Here is a 20,011-nt window from a genome sequence, read left to right as displayed (position 1 = left end):
CCACCCATGTATGTATCCCAAATAGTATCAAGTTTGGCTGTTGAAAACTCAGTACCAGAATAAAACCTGCTACATGAGTGAAAGAGCAATATTGTCATTATTACTGAGAAAAAAAATAACTTTTCTCTGAATCAGTTTACAAGAGCCTCTTCTGGTAAAATCCAAGGGCAAGTTCATGAGCAAGACCTAGAAGGCACTGGGCTCACCACTCAGAGGATCTGGCAGACTGCGTGTAAACAGGTACTGCAGACAGGCTCTGAAGAGGACTGCTCTCCATTTCCTATTTCTGGGCCTTCTGAGGATTCTGTGGTGTAAACTGTAACAATTCTCAGTTCTCTCCCTTCTTGGGTACTTACCATTTGTACAGCTGCACTATTGCTTCCAGTTTTACTGGTGCTGTATTCTCTCTTGTTCCCCTTGTCCCTGTGGGTTTATGCTTTTAAAAAATCCCTCTGCCATAGTTTTGGTGGAGCTCAGCAGGGAGCAAACTTAAATGTGCTTATTCAATTTGTTATTTTTAACTCAGAACTTCTACTGTATTTTCCACATGGTTACTGTTTATATACATAAAACCTATTGTTCAATATGGCTGCCATCTTACTTCATTTTCATATTGTTTCTGCTAGTTCTTCTAAGTATATAACTAAATCAACTGCATAATAATTGTACCTACCAGTATATCAGCCAATATATGTTTTCTCTTGACAAAATGTCTTGGCTAATACTTTGAAGAAACATTAAAAGACGGTAATAGCTAGCATATTTGTTTTATATCAGAGTATTAATGGGAATGCTTGAAGAGTTTCACCAAAAATCATGATGGTTTGATTGAAATTCGTCTTTACAAAACAAAACAAAAAACAAAAGACTCTTCATCTCTTCCTATTTCCCAAGGTTTTTTTTAAAAAAGAATAATGAACTTGTTAATAAACAAATATATTCTTGGCATCTAACGAGATGATCAGTTTTCTTTCTTTGATGTATTAAAATAGCATGGTATTAGTAATCTCCTAAGAATGGACAAGTTTTCCATGCTAGGGGAAGTCGATTTAGCTATTGTTAAATTCTTTAAATTTACTCCTAAATGTATTACCTAATGCCTTAAGATTTCTTGAATGCATACTCTGTGCCATTAATTATTTATCAATGGTAAATATTAATAAAGATAGGGCTATAATTTTCTATTTACCTATTCATCAGTTTCTATTTATCAAGTTTTATACTAACGGAAATAATAATCTACAAGATTTCCTTCTTTTTCTATTTTGTGAAAGTGTTTAAATAGAATTATGTTTACTGAAACTTGAATAACTTCCCTATGAAGTCATCTGGTCCTGTCCATCTCCTGTGACAGCCTTTAAACAAACCAGAATTCCTCCTCCTGCCGCAGAAGAGTGTAGCCCATGCCTCCTCAGTCCAATGATTGAGATCCGTGGGGCTCCTCCTCCCCCACCTCTTTACCCAAAAGCAGGAGCCTTTTCTCTGTGGATGCAGGAAGACTGAGTACTGCATTAGTGGACCCTGTGAAGGGTAAATCCCTAGCACCAGTGAGAGAAAATCGCTCTGCTGGTATGTCCCATTTTCTATTCTTGATATTGGTTCTTTAATTTTCTCCCCTTCACTCCTTTTCTGATAATCTTTTCAGGGATTTATAAATTATAATTGTATCTAAGGCATATTTGTTTTCTATTTCATGAAATATATACTATTTGATATTCCTTAATATTTCCTTTCTTTGGGTTAATGTCTTGAGATTTATACCTCGGTAATTATTTTTAGTTTTTCTTTTTCAATATAAATGTTAAAGGCTACCAATTTGCCCTGGGTACTCTTTTTTTTTTTTTTAAATCCTCACCTGAGGATATGTTTACTGATTTGAAAGAGAGGAAAGGAAGGGGAGAATGGCATGACAGAGAAAGGTGGGGGAGGTGTGAAGAGGGGGAAACGGTGGTCAGTTGCTTCCCATATGCTACCTGCATGGAACCTGAAACTTTTTTAGTATAATAAGGGATGACGCTCCAACCAACTAAGCCATCCAGCTGGGGCTTCCCTGGGCACTCTTTAGAAATAGCCCCCAAATGTCAATATATGTAGTATTCTCATAAACTTTCCATTCAAAATATTTTCTAGTTTTCAATATGATTTTTCTTTGACCACCTGGTATTTATTTAGAGGTATATTTCTTAAGTTTCAAGCATAAACCCTTACATTGCTTTAACCTTTTACCACAAATGTCCATATCTGTAAATAATATTGTAACACTGTTTTAGCATACATGTTTTTAAATTTTACATAAATGGAATCATACTCCATGTATTTTTTAGGAAAAGAGTTGTTTTCACTCTGTTGTACATTTATGAGATTCAATCTCACTGACACTTGTTGTTCTATTTTGTTTTTCACTGCTATCTAGTAGTCCATTACATAGCTGCACCAATTTCAACATGCCTGATCCTGAGCATTTAAGGGTTATTCACAAATTTTCACCACTACAAAGTGTTATAAAAAAACTACCTTTCTACATGTATTTTCATATACACATGTAAGGTTTGACTAAGGTATTTAGTTATGAGTAGAAGTTTTCAACTTTGTTTTTACCAAATTTTTTCTCTAAAATGCTTGTAGCAACCATTATACTAGTTGCTCTTTTAATCAGCAACGTAGGAGGATTCTCCTTCTATTATGTCACATTTTTGCCAATACTCTTTAAATTTTGACAATCTGAAGAATGTGTAATAATAGGTCCTAGTTTTGTTTTGAAATCTTATTGTTGAAAGTATTGTTACTATGTCTTTTTTTTTCTCCCCACTGACCCCTTCTAGTCCACCCCCAGCCCCCACCTCAGGCCTTTACCACACTATTATCTGCATCCAAGGGTTATGCATATATGCATACAATTTCTTTGGTTGATCTCTTCCTACCCAGCCACCCAGACTTCTCTCTGAGTTTCAACGGTCTGTTCCATGCTTCTATGTCCATGGATCTATTCCTAGTTTGTTTGTTTTTAACTTTAATTTTTTATTTTTATTTTAGAGAGAGAAAAAAGGGAGAGGGAGAGAGAAACATCCATCAGCTGCCTCCTACACAACCGGGTATGTGCCCTGACCGAGAATCAAAATAATTTCCTCACCTTTTATTGAATAGTTCATTCTTTCTAATACTATTTCTATCATAAATTGTATTTCTATATGGGGGCTGGACTACTTCTGGACTGTTTATTCTGTACCACTGGCCTACTTGTTTAACTTTGCATCTATAACACAGTATTATAGCTACCAAATAAGTTTTGTTACCTGGTAGGGCAAGTCCTACCTTATCGTACATACCTTTTCTATTACTGCCACTTTCCATATAAATTTTCTAATCATCTTGTCAAATCCTACAGAAAGCTCAACAATAATTATCAATGTTATTGAAATTAATTTATATATTAACACAAGGTAAACTGTCATTTTCAAGACACTGAGTCTTCCTATACATGAACATGAAATATATTTCCATTTATTTATTTTTTCCCCCCTTTTATTTACTGTTTTTTTTTTTTTTTTTTTTAGAGAGACAGAAGAAGGGAGAGAGGGGAAGGAAGGAAAGAGGGAAGGGTGGAAGTGGGGAGGGAGGGAGGGAAGAAGGGAGGGAGGGAGGGAGGAACTGGTTTGTTGTTCTACTTATTGGTTGATTCCTGTATGTGCCTTGACCGGGGATCAATCCTGCAACCTTGGCACATCAGGACGAGGCTCGAACCAACCCAGTCAGGGCTATTTAGGTATTCTGTAATATTTTTCAATAAAGGCTACAATTTTCTCTTAGATTTAGATTGTTCTTAAAAGCTTTATCATTGAATATTACAATAAATAAACATTTTCTAAATAAAATATTTAAATTCCTAGGTATTTTCTTAGAAGTCACCTAGAAGTAGTTGACCACAGTTTTGCCAGAAATGGAAGTCCTATTACTAACTTCTAATTTTCCTGAATTATGGTCTCTAAAATTTTTAAAAATTCAGTGTTCTATTTTTATCTCACCTTGTCATATTAAAAAAGTTATTTCATATGTTACCACGTGTGTCACTAAGTAACCTGTTTAGAAGACTAGTTATAATGACAAACAGAAGAAAAAAAAAACCTCAATTTTTTTTTTACAAATTGAAATCCATCTTCATTTAGAATGTTTAATATTCAGGAACAAATTTATAAAAGGCATGATTTAATCACTCCAAAAAGTTATGTTTGAGTACTGGGAGTTTTATTTAGCAACATCTGGATTAGCTTTGGTTCTCAAAGAAGTGTTCTCTGCCATCAGACAGGTGGCTGCCTGCTCCACTAACACAGGTTTCAGGACAATCACTGAATAGAAGAACGTCGGGACAGAATGGTTTGGCCCAAGTCTGGAGTTAAATGCAAGAAGGAACAACAGAAATAGATATTGCCTCTGAGTCTCTCCTGGCTTTACCCTGATAAAAGAAAGCCATAAGGAGTAGAATAAAGGCGTGTCACCCATTTAGTTCTCCTCTTCAGGGGTGCAGTCTATAGCATCTTAGCTTCACCCGTTTTTGTTATCCTAGGACAGTGGTCAGCAAACCGGGGCTCACGAGCCACATGTGGCTCTTTGGCCCCTTGAGTGTGGCTCTTCCACAAAATACCACGTGCGGGCGCGCACGTACAGTGCGATGGAAACTTCGTGGCCCATGCGCAGAAGTCAGTTTTCGGCTCTCAAAAGAAATTTCAATCTTTGTACTGTTGATATTTGGCTCTGTTGACTAATGAGTTTGCCGACCACTGTCCTAGGAAGAATTAGGTCCATTTCATTTGTGGACGCCTCTACTGGTAGCAGCAGTTATAGCCAAAAGAGGTGGAAGAAAAGAGAAAATATCCATAAGATTTATATGGGGAAAACACCAAAGAAAACTGAGAGCAACCCTTAGCCAATGAAAAATGTTTAGTAGGTATAAATGAACTTTTCTTAAAAAAAGACTTTTCATTATAAAATAAAACAGATGTTGAAAGCAACACAAAGCTATGTTCATATTTTAAAAATGGCAGTGTTATATCTTTGGAGAGGGTCCTGTAGGTAGAACGATTCCTACTTTTCACACGGAATAATAATTTACATTTTTACCATAGCTTGTATTAGTTTTATTGTAATAACTTTTTTTTTTTTTTTGCGCGAATGCAGTCCCCCACTATCACAAATTATGCAGCCGAGTTTCCCACATTTAGGGAAATCGCAGGGGTCAGCACATTGGGAGTGCAATGGATAAGCCTTGCCCTGGGAAAACCACCTTCATGATCATGGTAATTCCCATGCCAGGTAAGTATGTGTAATAACTTCTTAGAGACTAACTAAAGTTAAAATGAGTAAATAAAAAAGCCCTAGGGTGAAAAAGTAGATTCAAGGCACTAAATGTATAATTTTTATTTTTTTAAAACCATCTGAAGAAGTTACAGAGCTCTTGATCTACTTAGGAACTAACATGATCTTTGGCCACACATTCGACTCTAAATAAATTAGATGCGTAATACAGTACCTGAAACATTCTAGAATATTCAAAAAATATGAATGCTCTTTCTATTCTATAATAAAGATGCTTTTTACTATAGACAATATTTACTTCATATACTTGATGTACTTTGATCTTCATTACAATTCTGTATTAGAAATTAGAACTAATGCTCACTCATGTTTACATCTTATTATACAAGAGGAAAATGAGGCCATGAAGAATTAAGTCTTTAATATGCTCTTTTAAATACATTCACTTTCATTCTCAATAGACTATTCTTCCAAAAAGGAGTCTAACACAGCATTCACAGGACTCAGAATTCACTTACCTGGTGTGTCCTAAAGATTCCCGCCATATTGGTAGCATCACAACTGGTTTAACTGCACACTCCAAAATAGCTAAAGCCAGCGCAAATTCTCTGGGTTTGCTACACATCTGAACTGCCTTGATCCAATTTGCCCTATATTTCAGAAGGAAAAACAAACATTTCACTTCGCTGATTCGAAGTTATAAGCACAAGAGTTGTAATTTACGATACCTCCATCTTACAGGATGTAAGTTTCTAGGCTAAGCAGGTATAAATATACTGTTACTGGAATTTTCTATCTCACAGAATCATAAATTTTGACCATTGAAAGGAATCCCAAAGGTCAATTAGTCCTCCAACTTCTTAAACTGTCTACAGTGTTCTGTTCCTTTGGTCTCTACTTCATTCCAGGGATAAAGAGTCTGTTTTCCAGAAATCTCCCAAATGTTAGTGTTGGTTCAGTAACTTAGAAGTACACTCACATCCCTAATGCCCTCAGTGTTTAGCTGACTAAACTGATTTAATTCAATTCATTGGTAATGACCTTTTTAAGTACACACCTGCAATGATCATTTTGTAGTCACTATTTTCACAGCAATAAATGAACCTTAGTTCCCTTTACCTGTGTGAAGCCCAATTGGGATGAAGAAAAGATGAAGGGATATTGTTTTCCAGTTGGGTGATGGTCAGTCTCAGAGTAGATATTGTAAGAACTTTGGACCCGTGGACAGAACCATTCCATTTGAACTCTCCTGCTGGAGTCAGACAGAATTTGTGTGCAAGATGTCTTCTCTTATCATGGTCTTCCCTGTGCTGGTGCTTATTCAAAGCAAATGAATTGGTGGAGTATTGATTGTGGTAGACACGATATTTCCCTTCTTGACCCAACTTAAAATAATTGTTGATATTTCCTTTCATGACCACTTCCTTTTTGGTGCTTAAACGCGAAATTTCTCCTTGAGAGTTAACTACCAGTACCTGACAAAGAAAATAAAAAGACTCGATTGTTCATATCAAATATGCAAATTGATCAATTATCTTTCAATAATTTGTAATTTAATCATTCCAAATAAAATACATCTTATGACTGAACTTCTGAAGTTTAAAAGTTAAAGTTATGTTTATAATTAAATGATCAAAATATGTCTGCCAAAAAGAAAGAAAACGAACCTCTATTAAATGCCTATTATATGTCAGACATAATTAAGTATTTTCATGCATCTCAAATATACACACAAAATTATGTGTAAATCACTCACCAATCATTATTTCAAGCCTACAATACATAGGTTAAGGAAAAAGGAGGGCAGTACATGTACTATTCCCAAAAAAATATATTCCTAAAACTACCTTTTCTTTTGCTCCTTTCATCAGTTTCATCTTTAGTAGAAGAGCCTGAGGATAATCTAAAATGTTTTCAAAGAGTTGATGCCAGTCCTTTTGTGGATTATGAAATCAATAGTGGGCCTTATTCAGCTTTTTTTTTTAAATGAAGTATAATACAATAAAAGAGAAAATAACAGAATGCTTCCCACACAGTACTGCAAAATACTATTTCAGGACACTTTTGAGTGTACTAGGGGCTATGAAAAATGTCTTACTGAGCGTCAGAGTAAAAAAGAAGTTTAAAAGTCAGTGTTTTAAATCAACTTGTATGTTATGAACAATGCATATTCTTGCCTATCTACCCTACAAATGATCCTCAACTGGGAGATATCGTTGTAGTCATTACTCTGTCACCATGGCTACCTGAGGGGCAGAAATACTGAGTCCTGCTTCAATCTTTTTGTTCACATGAGAGCTGGGAAGCTGTGCTGTTCTATGCACTGTACTCTACAATCAAGGAGTAAATCCTATCCTTTCGCTGCAGGTTCACCTAAAATGATTCTAGCTGGAGCTGAGCATTACATCATCTACAAACAGCCTACTCATTATCCTATGTGAAAAAAAGCCTTGATCTCTTTAGAATTACATACAATAAAACTAATCATAAATAAAGTATACCACACATTTACAGCATTTCTTTGCATGGACTGAAATCCAGGGGCACAACTATACTTCTAAATGTAACACTTTAATTCTTGTTAGCCAATACACTCTTGGGAGTGGAGAAAATATAATTCAAAAGAAGATCTATAAACTTGCTTCCCCTATTTCTAAGGTACAGTAAATGAAATTATTTTTACATTTCAAAAATGTTTGTTTTAAACAGAAAGAACACACCTCTTTGCCCTCCTTAAATAACTTATTTGCTTCATGGGCTGCAGCTGCCACCTGTTGGCTCTTCAGCTGACTAAGCTTGCTGTCTGGATTCCGTAATCTCGTGATAATTCGAGTTGAACCGGATGCTCCTCGTCCACCTCCAGGAGACTCACTTATTTCCCCATTAGACTTTTCTGATTTGAAATCACCTGTTAACAAATGAAAAGCCAGAAGTAATTGCTAACAGTAAGTAAATTACATATACTACTACTTTATCCAAAACTCATACTGGTGCACACATCTAAGATCCAAAAGGTAAACAGAAAAAGTCCTTGAAGAGCCAAAGCAAATGTATTAATTTTTACAGGGTTTATTTAAAAGAAAGTTATGTCAGAACTTGACTGTGAGTCATTTATTATTTTACAGAAAATTCAAACATGCCAGGTTATCTGTTTCAAAGCTCATCTACTAGAAAACAGTAAGGGCTGCTACAAATTTATAAGTAACAAATATAACAACTCAAAATGCACAGTAATAAGATATTGCCTTATGTAATAAATATGGATTTCTATATAAAAAGTAAAGGATATAATTAATTTTAGAATGATTTCCATTGAAATTCTGCTTAAATAACTAATGTATGAAAGCTTATAAATATAAAATGCCAAGTGAATTTTCTCCTAAAAAAATAAAATCCAGATAATTATCTGTATATGCAAATAATTATACATGTGAAATTAACTAAATTAGTTTTTCTTAATAGAATAAAGGCCTCTCACATTTTCATTGTGACTTAATTTTTAAGACAGGAATAATTTCTGCTTTCCCATGAATCTCACTTAGGCTGAAAATTTCTATACTGTCTGAAACGATTGCATCACTAACCAATTTCCATTGGCCAGACAGTTGAACAAGATCTCATTTTTCTTTTTTAATTTAAAGCTTTGTAAAATTAAGACAGTGTGGCATTAGCAAATGGAAAACCGAACAGAAAACTTACTATACTTTGTAATATAAAGATGACATTCTACATAGATTAAAAAAAAATTGGATTGGGAAAAGTAGGTATCTATTTTGAAAAGTATGGAAGTTAAAACAATTCAGTAAACATTGTTAATCTTATGTATTCAACACCCCTTCTTTCCTTTGGGGATATGCTTTCCCACCACAACAATCATGATGCTGCCAGGACTGCAAATAAGTATCTTGCCCTGTGTATGGAGTGAGCAAATTCATCCAGCTTAGCCAGAGAGAGCATATCACTGGTTGGCCACAGTGATTGCCCCAGAATTGGTATGTGGTCCAGCATACTATTCCAATTTTGAAAATCTGAAGATGGAGAAACAGTATTGCTTTAGAAAATGTGGAGATGGAGAAAGGGCATTAATGAGCATAAAGGTTATAATTTAAAGGTTAGCCACTTTTACCTCACAGCATGGATAAAACATCCAATAGTAAGAGATAAGAAGCCCATCCATGGCCCTAGCCGATTTGGCTCAGTGGATAGAGCGTTGGCCTGCGGACTCAAGGGTCCCAGGTTTGATTCCGGTCAAGGGCATGTACCTTGGTTGCGGGCACATCCCCAGTGGAGGGTGTGCAGGAGGCGGCTGATCGATGTTTCTCTCTCATCGATGTTTCTGGCTCTCCACCCCTCTCCCTTCCTCTCTGTGGAAATCAATAAAATATATTTAAAAAAAAAAGAAGCCCATCCATGAGGGTGGGCGAGTGTTGAACATGAGGGGAAGAACAGTGATAACCTGTTATTACTGGTCCAATAATGCCACTGGTGCTGTCATTACTTCTGTACTTCCCAACTGTATGTGCCAATAAAATTCCCTTTTTGTTTTAAGCAAGTCTGGTGAATTTCTGTCACATATAATCAATAAATTCTAAACAATCCAGCAGAGTATTTGAAGATTTTGATCCCAAAATATGGCACTGACTAAATCAAGATGTGGTAGGGGTACTGGACATTTTGCCATCCCAGGATGGAAAACTAGAAATGTCCATTGTATGGCAGCAAAGCAGCTGGTAGGACCACCAACAGTGTCCCTTGGGCCCCAAACCATGAGCCTACCCATGCTGAAGGTTTATGCCAAGATGTTGAACCATGATGGCTATGTCTTGGGATCATCTATAAAGTCCTACAATAAAGACTTTTTAGACATTGTCTTGTCTAGGCTGGACTTCCAAAAAAAGCAGAAAGGGAATGGCACAGAGCTTTTAAAAAGAAGCCCTTCAAGCAAAATTTACTGCAAAAAGGGGAAGGAGGCAGAAAATTCATCCCTAGGGGTAAGAATTGAAAGGAAACCAGGCTTCGCGTGGAGGTCCTTATCTTATACGCTTTGCCCAAAGGTGACACTATAAAGGGGTCAATCACTTAGATGCAGCCTGGAGGCAGAGTACAGAGCTGCTTCCTCCCAGCCTCTGGAGCTCAGTGTTTAATGATGTGAGGAGGAAGAAGCTTAGACAGACTATTCGCCTGAGGGCCAGTAGAAGAGGTTTACCTTCAGGAACCCCATTTATGGCCATTAGGTACTAGCTGGGTACCCAAGCAATCTATAAGGGAGTACCACTGCCAGAGAAAATGCCAAACCTGTCAAGCTAGAATGTATGATTAGTCAAACCTATAGCAATTCTCAGCAACCCATCTCTGACAACAGCCAGCCAGAACTAGGCTGCTAAAACAGAAGCCTCTAGAAGGGAGATCTTCCCATAGGCTCCTCACTTCTCATCCACAGCCCTCCCAGAAAACCAATGGCAGCAAGATTTATCAAAAATGGCTCGTGGATTTTGAGATCAAGATAAGCCACATCTAGACCTAATAAAAAAATATATATAAAAGTCTAAGCGACCAGCCAACCTTCTGACCGGTAGCTATGATGCGCAATGACCACCAGGGGGCAGACGCTCTACGTAAGAGCTGCTGAGCTGCGGTGACTTGGCAGCTGCAGTTCTTGGGTGAAACAGAGAGGAAGGAGCCTGATTCCGGGGTATGTCACCCAAGAACCACCCTCTCGCAATCTGGGACCCCCGCAGGGCAGGCCGAGGGACCCCACCAGTGCACAAATCCGTGCACCAGACCTCTAGTAAAAGAATAATAGACAAACACAGAAAAAGATATCCAAAACACAATTATAATTACCAAATACAATTTTGGGGAAAAAATTTTTGAAAAAGTTTCAGTTGTGGGTAAGATCTTGGCATTATGTTAGGCAGAAGCATTTTTTAATTTGAATACACAAGTTTGTACTAAGCTACCAAAGGGTAGAATTGTGGTTATTTACTGTTTTCTATCTTTATAGCATCTCTCTTTCTTGGAAACCACTCCCACTCCAATCATATACTTTTGCTGGAGCCATCAATCATAATACCTTGCCTGCCCTGGCCACAGGGGTGGGAACAATTTGTCCAAGATAGGCCACTCAAATTCCTTCCTCAAGGGCTTTGGATTTGGAGCAGGAGTAGTGGCCTTGCCTTTGGGTCACAGACCTTGGGAAGATATGAATACAAACTGCTGATGCCACTTGGGAAAAGCCTGTCTGTATTAGGAGAGAATGAAATTAACATACAAACATACGCAGATGCAAAAGGTGAGAGTGAAAGAGGAAGACAGAAAGAGTTTTGATACCTGAGGGTCCAGTTATCCCTGATGATGGCCTGGACTTCCCCATTACACAAGCAATTAAATTCCCTTTTCACTTAAAACTAGTTTAAGCTGATTTGGTCACTTGCAATTGAAAAAATTCCTAATTAAAACAGGTCCCCACCTCCTACAATACATAAAATTATACTCCAGAAGGATAAAAAACAGTTATAGAAGTATTATGCAAAATAACTGTAATATATATATTATTTTGTTTCTTACTAAGGAAGACCATCCCATTTTGTTTCTTACTAAGGAAGACCATCCCTATCCCAAGAATATTCTTGGGATAGGGATGGTCTTCCTTAGTAAGAAACAAAATCCAGAGAAACCCTAAAGAAAAAGACTGACAAATTTAACTACATAAAAATGTAAAAATTTCTGTACAACATAACAGAGTTAAAAACAAGCAATGACGCCCTAACCGGTTTGGCTCAGTGGATAGTGTGTCAGCCTGCGGACTTAAGGGTCCCAGGTTCGATTCCGGTCAAGGGCATTTACCTTGGTTGCGGGCACATCCCCAGTGGGGAGGGTGCAGGAGGCAGCTGATCCATGTTTCTCTCTCATTGATGTTTCTAACTCTCTATCCCTCTCCCTTCCTCTCTGTAAAAAATCAATAAAATATATTTTAAAAACAAACAAACAAAAAAACAAGCAATGACTATATAAGTATACATGTAAAATCAAAGATTAATAGCTATAATACTTTATAAAGCATTCTTAAAATCATTAAGGAAAAATATCAAAACTCAATAGGAAAAAATGAGCAAATGACGTGAAAAAGCAATTCACAAAGTTGAGTAAACACACAAAAAGAAATTCTACCACATTAGTAAGCAGGGGTCTGCAAACTTTAAAATGAAATACTTTACCATTGGCAAAACTCTAAGAGACTGATGATGCTGAATTTAGGTCAGTGTATGAAGAAATACATATGTATGTAAGTATCGGCACAAATCACTTTTCATGTACAATGAAGCAGTAGCCATCACTACTTTAACATGTGCCTAACCATTAGATCCAGCTATTCCACTCACTGTTTCTATACTGCCAAACATACTTGATAAGTACACAAAGATGTATGTTGAGAATGTTAAAAGGCACCACTATTTGTAATAATAAAAAAAAACTGTTAACAGTCTAAATGTCCATTATTAAATAAACAATAAATGAATTGTGGGTCATCCATACTGTGAAGTACCATGCAGCAGTTAAAAAGAATGAATTCCATTTATAACACAAAAATATCCATTACATGTATTACCGAGTGAATAAAAACAAGATGCAGAACAATACATGCAAAATGATCCTGTTTAAAATATAAACAAAAAAACTTTTTGTAAACATACATTAATGAAACTGCATGGAGAAAGATAAAAATGTTACATACCAAACTGTTGATGGGGGTTACCTTTGGGGAGGAGGGTGTGAAAAAGATCTATTTTCCTGTGTGCTTTTTGTATTTTTTAAAACAAAAACAATGGGTGCAAGTGTTAAAAAAAAAATGAAAAAAATGAAAAGAAAATCTAAATCTTCCCACCCCCATCAAACTTCCATTTTAAAAATGAAAAATGAAAAAGAAAAAAAAAGGTTTGCTTTAATGTATGAAGTGTATTCTTACCTATCTCTTCTTGAATAGAGACAGGTGTGTGAGACTCTCTTTCTCCATTGTCAGGATCATCAGCTGCCTTAGCAGATTCACTCTGGGAAGAACTTAATTCACTGCTGCTGTTACTGTTTTCCAGATTAGGCTGAATGGAGGTAGTGGTAGCACTAGTGTTACTGCTGTCACATGTCTTGTTAGGTTCTTCTAGAAAAATAGAATACCTGATTTTTACATTGGAAATCACATCAAAATTAACTAATTGTCAGAAAAGACATTTTATTGTTTTAGGACTGCATTACAAAGCTAGATTTTAAAAAGAAAAGCCACTCATGTATGAATAATGCAATACATGAAAAGAAATTTGTAAGCAACACACTGAGTTATTTTTTAAGTTTCCCAGTTTAATTACGCAGACTTTTATCATCTAAGCCTACAGTACAAAACAGATAATTTTTTAGATACCCCAGAACTAAAGAATAATGCAACTATCTCACAAAACTTACAGTCTAAAAAAAAACAAAAAACTTACAGTCTAGCAGATACTGCAGAAGTGATTTTGTTGAGATAATCCCCAAAATCTGAACTTTATATTCTTACTTTACAAAAAGTATTCAAGTTTTAGCCAGTTTGGGTCAGTGGATAGCACCAGCCTGCAGACCAAAGGGTCCCGGGTTCTATTCCGGTCAAGGGCATGTACCTTGGTTGCAGGTTCCTTTCTGGCCAGGGCCCTGGTCGGGGCTTGTGGGGGAGGCAACCAATTGATGTGTTTCTCTCTGTCTTTCCCTCTCTCTTCTACTCTCCCTAAAAAGCAATAGAAAAATATCCTCAGGTGAGGATTAACAACAACAAAAAAAGTATCCAAACAGTTTTAGAAACAGATTTAAACAGGATTCTTTACGTCTGAAGTTCTCTGCCTGAAGTCTATATGCCTCCAAGTTAACTAGAGGTAATACCTAAGTGACTGTTAATTTTAAGAAAAATTTAATAAATTTAAAGTCCCCCTATGCATTTCACTGTCACTAATAAGATGCTCTTTAAATCAATCACCTAAATTAAAATGTGATTGACAGAACCTAGCCAGTTTGGCTCAGTGGATAGAGGTCAGCCCATGGATTGAAGGGTCCTGAGTTTGATTCCCGATCAAGGGCACATATCTCAGTTGCAGGCTCAATTCCAGCCCTGGTTTTATTTACATTGATGTTTCTCTCTCTGTCTCTCCCCCTCTCTTTCATCATTCTAAAATTTAATGGAAAAATATTCTCGGGTGAGGATTAACAACAACAACAAAAAAAATTAAGGTCAATAAATATAAGGCAAAAAAAAAAAAGTGATTGACAGTAAATTACAAAGGCTATCTCTAACATAATGTGCTCCTAAATTTTATTTTAGGAAAAAACTCAACAGCTTGATAGAAAAAATAGGAAATTATATGAACAGTCACAAAAGAGGTGAAAATGACCTTTATACATATGGAGCTATGCTCACAATTCAAAGTAAAAGAAATGCAAAATGAGCTATATGAAGAAACTACTTCTCAGCTATCAGATTGGCAAAAATCCAAGTCTCACAATACACTCAGGTAGACAGGCAGTGGGTTAACAGCACTCCCAACATTGCTGTGGGAAGGCAAAATGATCCACAGTGGATGAAAGGAATCTGACAATATCTAGAAAAAATATATACATTTTCTCTTTAGCAATCCCATGTCCAGAAACCTATCCCAAAATACCCTGGCAAAAATACCAAATTACTTATTTATAGAGCTATTCATTGTAGCATTATTTATAATGGCAAAAAAAAAACAAAATGCCCATCAATATGGCACTGGTTGAATAAAAGATGATATACACAATGAAATATCATGCACCATAACAAGGATTGCAGAAATCACTATATCCATATAACCGTACTTATAGTATGCTAACTTTTGTGCAAGAAGGGGAAATATGAATTTATGAACATGTTTTGCTTTTATTTACAAAAACAAACTAACAGCTCTAGCTGGTTTGGTTCAGTGGGTAGAGCATCGGCCTGAGGACTGAAGGGTCCCAGTTCGATTCCAGTCATGGGCACATGCCTGGGTTGCAGGCTCGATCCCCAGTAGGATGCGTGCAAGAGGTAGCTGATCAATGACTCTGTCTCATGACTGATGTTTCTCTCTCTTTCTCCCCCTTTCCTCTCTGAAATCAATAAAAATATGTTAAAAAATACTTTTTTAAAAATGGGAATAACCAGAATGGCACTGTAAGGGAAGGAAAGGATCTAGATATATAGAGAGAAAAATGGATGAAAGTAAAAGTTCTCTGCATATATAGTTACATAGTTTGACTTTGGAATCATGCCAAGGTTTTACTTTTTTTAAAAAATTAAAATTAAAAAAATCTAAACCAAATAAACCCTAACTGTATAACAAGTTATTTGGCATAACCTCAATTATTTCAAGTGACTTTGGGACACAGTATTTTGACTGTACATCCTTATTGAAAATAAGGTATAAGGCCCTGACCGGTTTGGCTCAGTGGATAGAGCGTCAGCCTGCGGACTGAGGGGTCCCAGGTTCGATTCCGGTCAAGGGCATGTACCTTGGTTGCGGGCATATCCCCAGTAGGGGGTGTGCAGGAGGCAGCTGATCAATGTTTCTCTCTCATCAATGTTTCTAGCTCTCTACCCTCTCCCTTCCTCTCTATAAAAAATAAATAAAATATATTTAAAAAAAAAAAGAAAAGAAAATATGGTATAAGGATAAGTAAAGAATTGCAAAAAAAGTCTGCCATTCAGTAGTCTTATTATTACCAATTATATCAGTATTATTAAATTACTGGAATCTATAAAATCATTTCTTCTCATTACTATTTTAATGTACATCAAGATATTAATAATGTGTCATCATTAATGGACATCTGCACCAAGATAAAGAAAATATATAATTAAGTCACTGCTGATAGGCACTAAGGCTTTCAGTATAAGAGAAAAGAGATACAAGTACAAAAACAAAGAAACTAAGTATGCAATCCTCAATCTGAATTTGAAATGTCAATGTGAACTGGTCTTTTTTTAAAAAAGTATTTTCTAACTCTACCCACCAAAAAAACCTAGAGGCAGTGGCAGCCCAAGAGCAGTAAGTACCCTGAGGCCCAAATTATGGTCTCTAAATATCATTCTCCACCAAAAAAAACCCAGAGCTTCTTGGAGAAATGACTAATTCCAAGTCTGGGGTAGAAAATGTGTTCTGAGGTAGAAAATGTGTAAGATAAGCCCCAAACATCTTATATGGCCAAAAAGCAAGGAAGCTATCCAAGACTACTGGGTCATAGCAAAAGGACTCAAAAGGCAACGTGAAGGGGCTCTGCTGATTCACATACGTAAAGTGAATTATGACTACCACTGAAACAAATTGAATATATAATGACCCAGGAGTTCAAATACTTAAAATGAGAAAGCCATGCCCCTCCCCCAAAAGTCCATAACACATGAATCCCCACTGAAGGTAACTAGACACCAGCTCTTAGCTCTGAAAATATTCTGGCCAAAAATAGTTGAAAATGAATTTAATCAAGCCTTCAGAAACAAATTAAACAACACCAAGAGGAAGGAAACAGACAAATCCTGGATGTGGGACATTCCATAGAACACACTAGGATTCTTCACCAAGTCAACAATATGTGAAAGAAAAGAGTCAGGGAAGGGGGAGTGCTTTACATTAAGAGTCTCAGGAAATATAAAACCAAGTATTATGTCACATGGGGAACTTATATGAAGTTATTTTAAACACAAATGCAAAACAAAACAAAAAACATTTTTAAGCAAGGAAATTTAAACTGAATGGATACTAAGGAAATGTCAATTTTATTAAAATGATAATGGAATGTGATTATGTAAGACAATGTCCATATTCTTCAGAAATGTACGTAGGGTTGGCATAATATGTTTGGAATTTTTGCTTTAAAATACTACAGTAGGAAACAACCCAAATTCACATCAACAGGAAAGAGAATAAACAAAAGGTATAGTTATACAGAGGACTATTATAATGCAGTTAATATGAAGGAATTCCAACAACGTACAACATTATATTAGTAATATAATATAAAGTGAAAAAATTAAGTTCCAAATGTTACACTTAACACAATACACTTAATAAGATATACTTAACACAATACACTTGCTATAAAGTTTACAACAACAAAAACAGAAATATAGTTTTTAGCAATCATATAGATCAATTAAATGAGGTAAGAGTATGTGGCTTATATATCACTTTGACATCAGGTAGCAACAGTCCTAACTCTATCGGTTTCCCTTGTAAGAAGGAAAGAAGACAATGAACACTTCAGACAGTGGAGAGGAAGGCAGGAGATGGAATTTTGGAGATGTTTAGTTAGATGCAGGTTAGTTTCAAAGCAGGACTTTGCTTTTTGTTTGGGGTGATAGGTTCCTAACTATTTCATTATTAAAGATAATTAAAAACCTGAATAAATCAAGAAGAGGCATGCAATGATTAGTAATAAATACAATTAACTAAGGATTATGCTTTACCTAATACTGTACCCCTGGGATCAAAGGGGAAATTTTTTTTTTTTAAATTTGAGCCAAACAACAACAACAAAGTAGTTTTTTTAAAAAGCATGGGTAAAGTATGACTAAATCTTAATAATTTTTAAATCTAAGTGTTAGATATGTTGGGGGCATCCAATTAACTGTTCTGTATGTTTAAAATTTTTCATAATAAAAAAATTTTATATTAAAGACAGAAATGGCAAATTTAAAATTTGAGAGCTACAAACCAGTAATACAATAAACTAACTCACGTTGGAAAAATACATATAATTGGAAGAAAAGAAGTAAGCCACATCAGTTTCCTCACTAATCATTCCTTTTACAGCTACAGATATAGATTTGTAAAGTGTAGCATGCCTAATGCATAATTGTCTAAACATCATTTTCTCAAATAATAAAGTATTATATAAGATACTAGAGGCCCAGTGCACGAAATTCGTGCACTTGCGGGGAGGGGTGGGGGGTCCTTCAGCCAAGCCTGCCCCCTCTGACAGACTGGGAGCCCTCAGGAGATGTCCTACTGATGGGGAGCGGGCCTAAGCCGCAGTCTGGCCTTCCCCTGCGGGAGGTGGCTGGGCTGATCAGGGGAAGGCACCAACCAGCCCCATCACCCCACTGCTGCTGCCACTGTCACAGCCGCCAAGGTGTTTTCACCAACAAGGACTCCAGTCCCTTCACCATGAAAAAATGACAGCTTTCTTTAGGCACTTTCAAGATGTGTCTTTCATAGGATATGACATTTCTTTTCTTTCTTTTTTTATCCTCACCTGAGGATATGTTTCCATTGATTTTTACAGAGCTTGGAAGAGAGAGGGAAAGACAGAGAGAAACATCAATGTGAGAGGGACACTTCGATTGGTTGCCTCTGCACGAGCCCTGACCTGGGCCCTGGCTAGGGAGGAGCCTGCAACCTAGGTACATGCCCTTGATCAGAATCGAACCCAGACCCTGCGGTGGGCAGGCCGAGGCTCTATCCACTGAGTCAAACCGGCTAGGGCAGGATATGACATTTCTTAGCCCTCCAGCAGTGGACCTTCGTTTTTCCTCCAGGAGTGTGGAAAAACCTTAGAACACTTTCTTAGGTTCTTATTACTCAAGTTATCAAGAACACTGTGAGAGGCAGCTTACAGGGAGCTTAGCCAATGAGCCTTCAGAAAAGGTGTTTCTGCAGTTCATGCACAGAGGACCCCCTTCATTGTGTCCGCAGGGCTGGGAGCATGCCCCAAGCCGCACTGCTGGGGGCTGCCAGGGGCATGCCCCCAGCCCAGCGGCCCCTCTTTCTGTCAGCTGCACTTCTGTCTGCTGGGCGGGAGGCGTGTCCCAAGCTGCGCAGCATCGCTCCCCGGCCCAGTGTCTGTCCGCTTGGCGTGTCCCCAGTTGCGCTGCGGCGGCTCAGAGCTCACCCCCAGCCCACCGCCCGCTTTCTGTCAGCTGGGCTTCTATCTGCTGGGTCGGGGGCGTGTCCCAAGCCGCGCAGCGGTGGCTCTGAGCAGCCCCGGCTCTGAGCAGCCCCCAGCCCAGCGTCTGTCCGCTTGGCGTGTCCCAAGTCACACTGCGGCGGCTCAGAGCTCACCCCCGGCCCACCGCCCGCTTTCTGTCAGCTGGGCTTCTGTCTGCTGGGCCGGGGGCGTGTCCTAAGCTGCGCAGGTGGCGGCTCTGAGCAGCCCCTGGCCCAGCGTCTGTCTCTTTGGCGTGTCCCATGTTGCACGGCGGCAGCTCAGAGCTCACCCCCGGCCCACTGCCTGCTTTCTGTCAGCTGGACTTCTGTCTGCTGGGCTGGGGCGTGTTCCAAGCTGCGCGGGCGGCCGCTCTGAGCATGCCCCCGGCCCAGCAGCCCAGCGTTCCATCTGCAGCTCTTCCTCCGTCTGCGGCCTGTGAATGGGACGCCATCTTAGTAGCGGAGGTACGGTCAATTTGCATATTACGCCTTTATTAGATAGGATACCCTCATTTGAGTTCAGAGTGCATTTCCCCATAGAAATATGTAAGAAAAAGGTTCTAGATCAGCCCACAAAAACCTTTTTTAGTACATCATATACCCAAGTATGTTTTTAACCATGAAAATAATTCTGAGTTTGGAACTTAAGAAGTTCTAACTATACATATCTTAAATACTTTATTAAAAAGTGCTCTCTGCTATTAGGGAGATAATGGCACTTCATAAAATAATAGGCAATCGCCCTGGCCAGTGTG

The 20,011-nt window shown here is 37.7% G+C and overlaps 1 protein-coding gene across 16 annotated transcripts in view; it reads right to left on the bottom strand.

The window, feature by feature from the left end:
• Positions 1-20,011, bottom strand: part of BPTF (bromodomain PHD finger transcription factor) — a 112,995-nt gene that overhangs the window by 57,529 nt on the left and 35,455 nt on the right. For 11 of the 16 annotated variants that reach the window (XM_079798407.1, XM_079798421.1, XM_079798416.1 and 8 more), the window contains 4 exons: positions 13,277-13,465; positions 8,031-8,218; positions 6,430-6,785; positions 5,829-5,960 (listed from right to left, as the gene is read on the bottom strand). In XM_079798407.1, the coding sequence (XP_079654533.1) occupies positions 5,829-5,960; positions 6,430-6,785; positions 8,031-8,218; positions 13,277-13,465 (865 nt within the window). The remainder of the gene's footprint in view (positions 1-5,828; positions 5,961-6,429; positions 6,786-8,030; positions 8,219-13,276; positions 13,466-20,011) is intronic. The other 5 variants (XM_079798420.1, XM_079798408.1, XM_079798411.1 and 2 more) reach the window with 2 other exon arrangements.

Source organism: Cnephaeus nilssonii (assembly GCF_951640355.1).
Source record: "Cnephaeus nilssonii genome assembly, chromosome: 19".
NCBI classification, from domain to species: Eukaryota; Metazoa; Chordata; class Mammalia; order Chiroptera; family Vespertilionidae; genus Cnephaeus; species Cnephaeus nilssonii.
The sequence above is the reverse complement of the archived record's forward strand: the minus strand, read 5'-3'. Positions and strand labels throughout refer to the sequence as shown.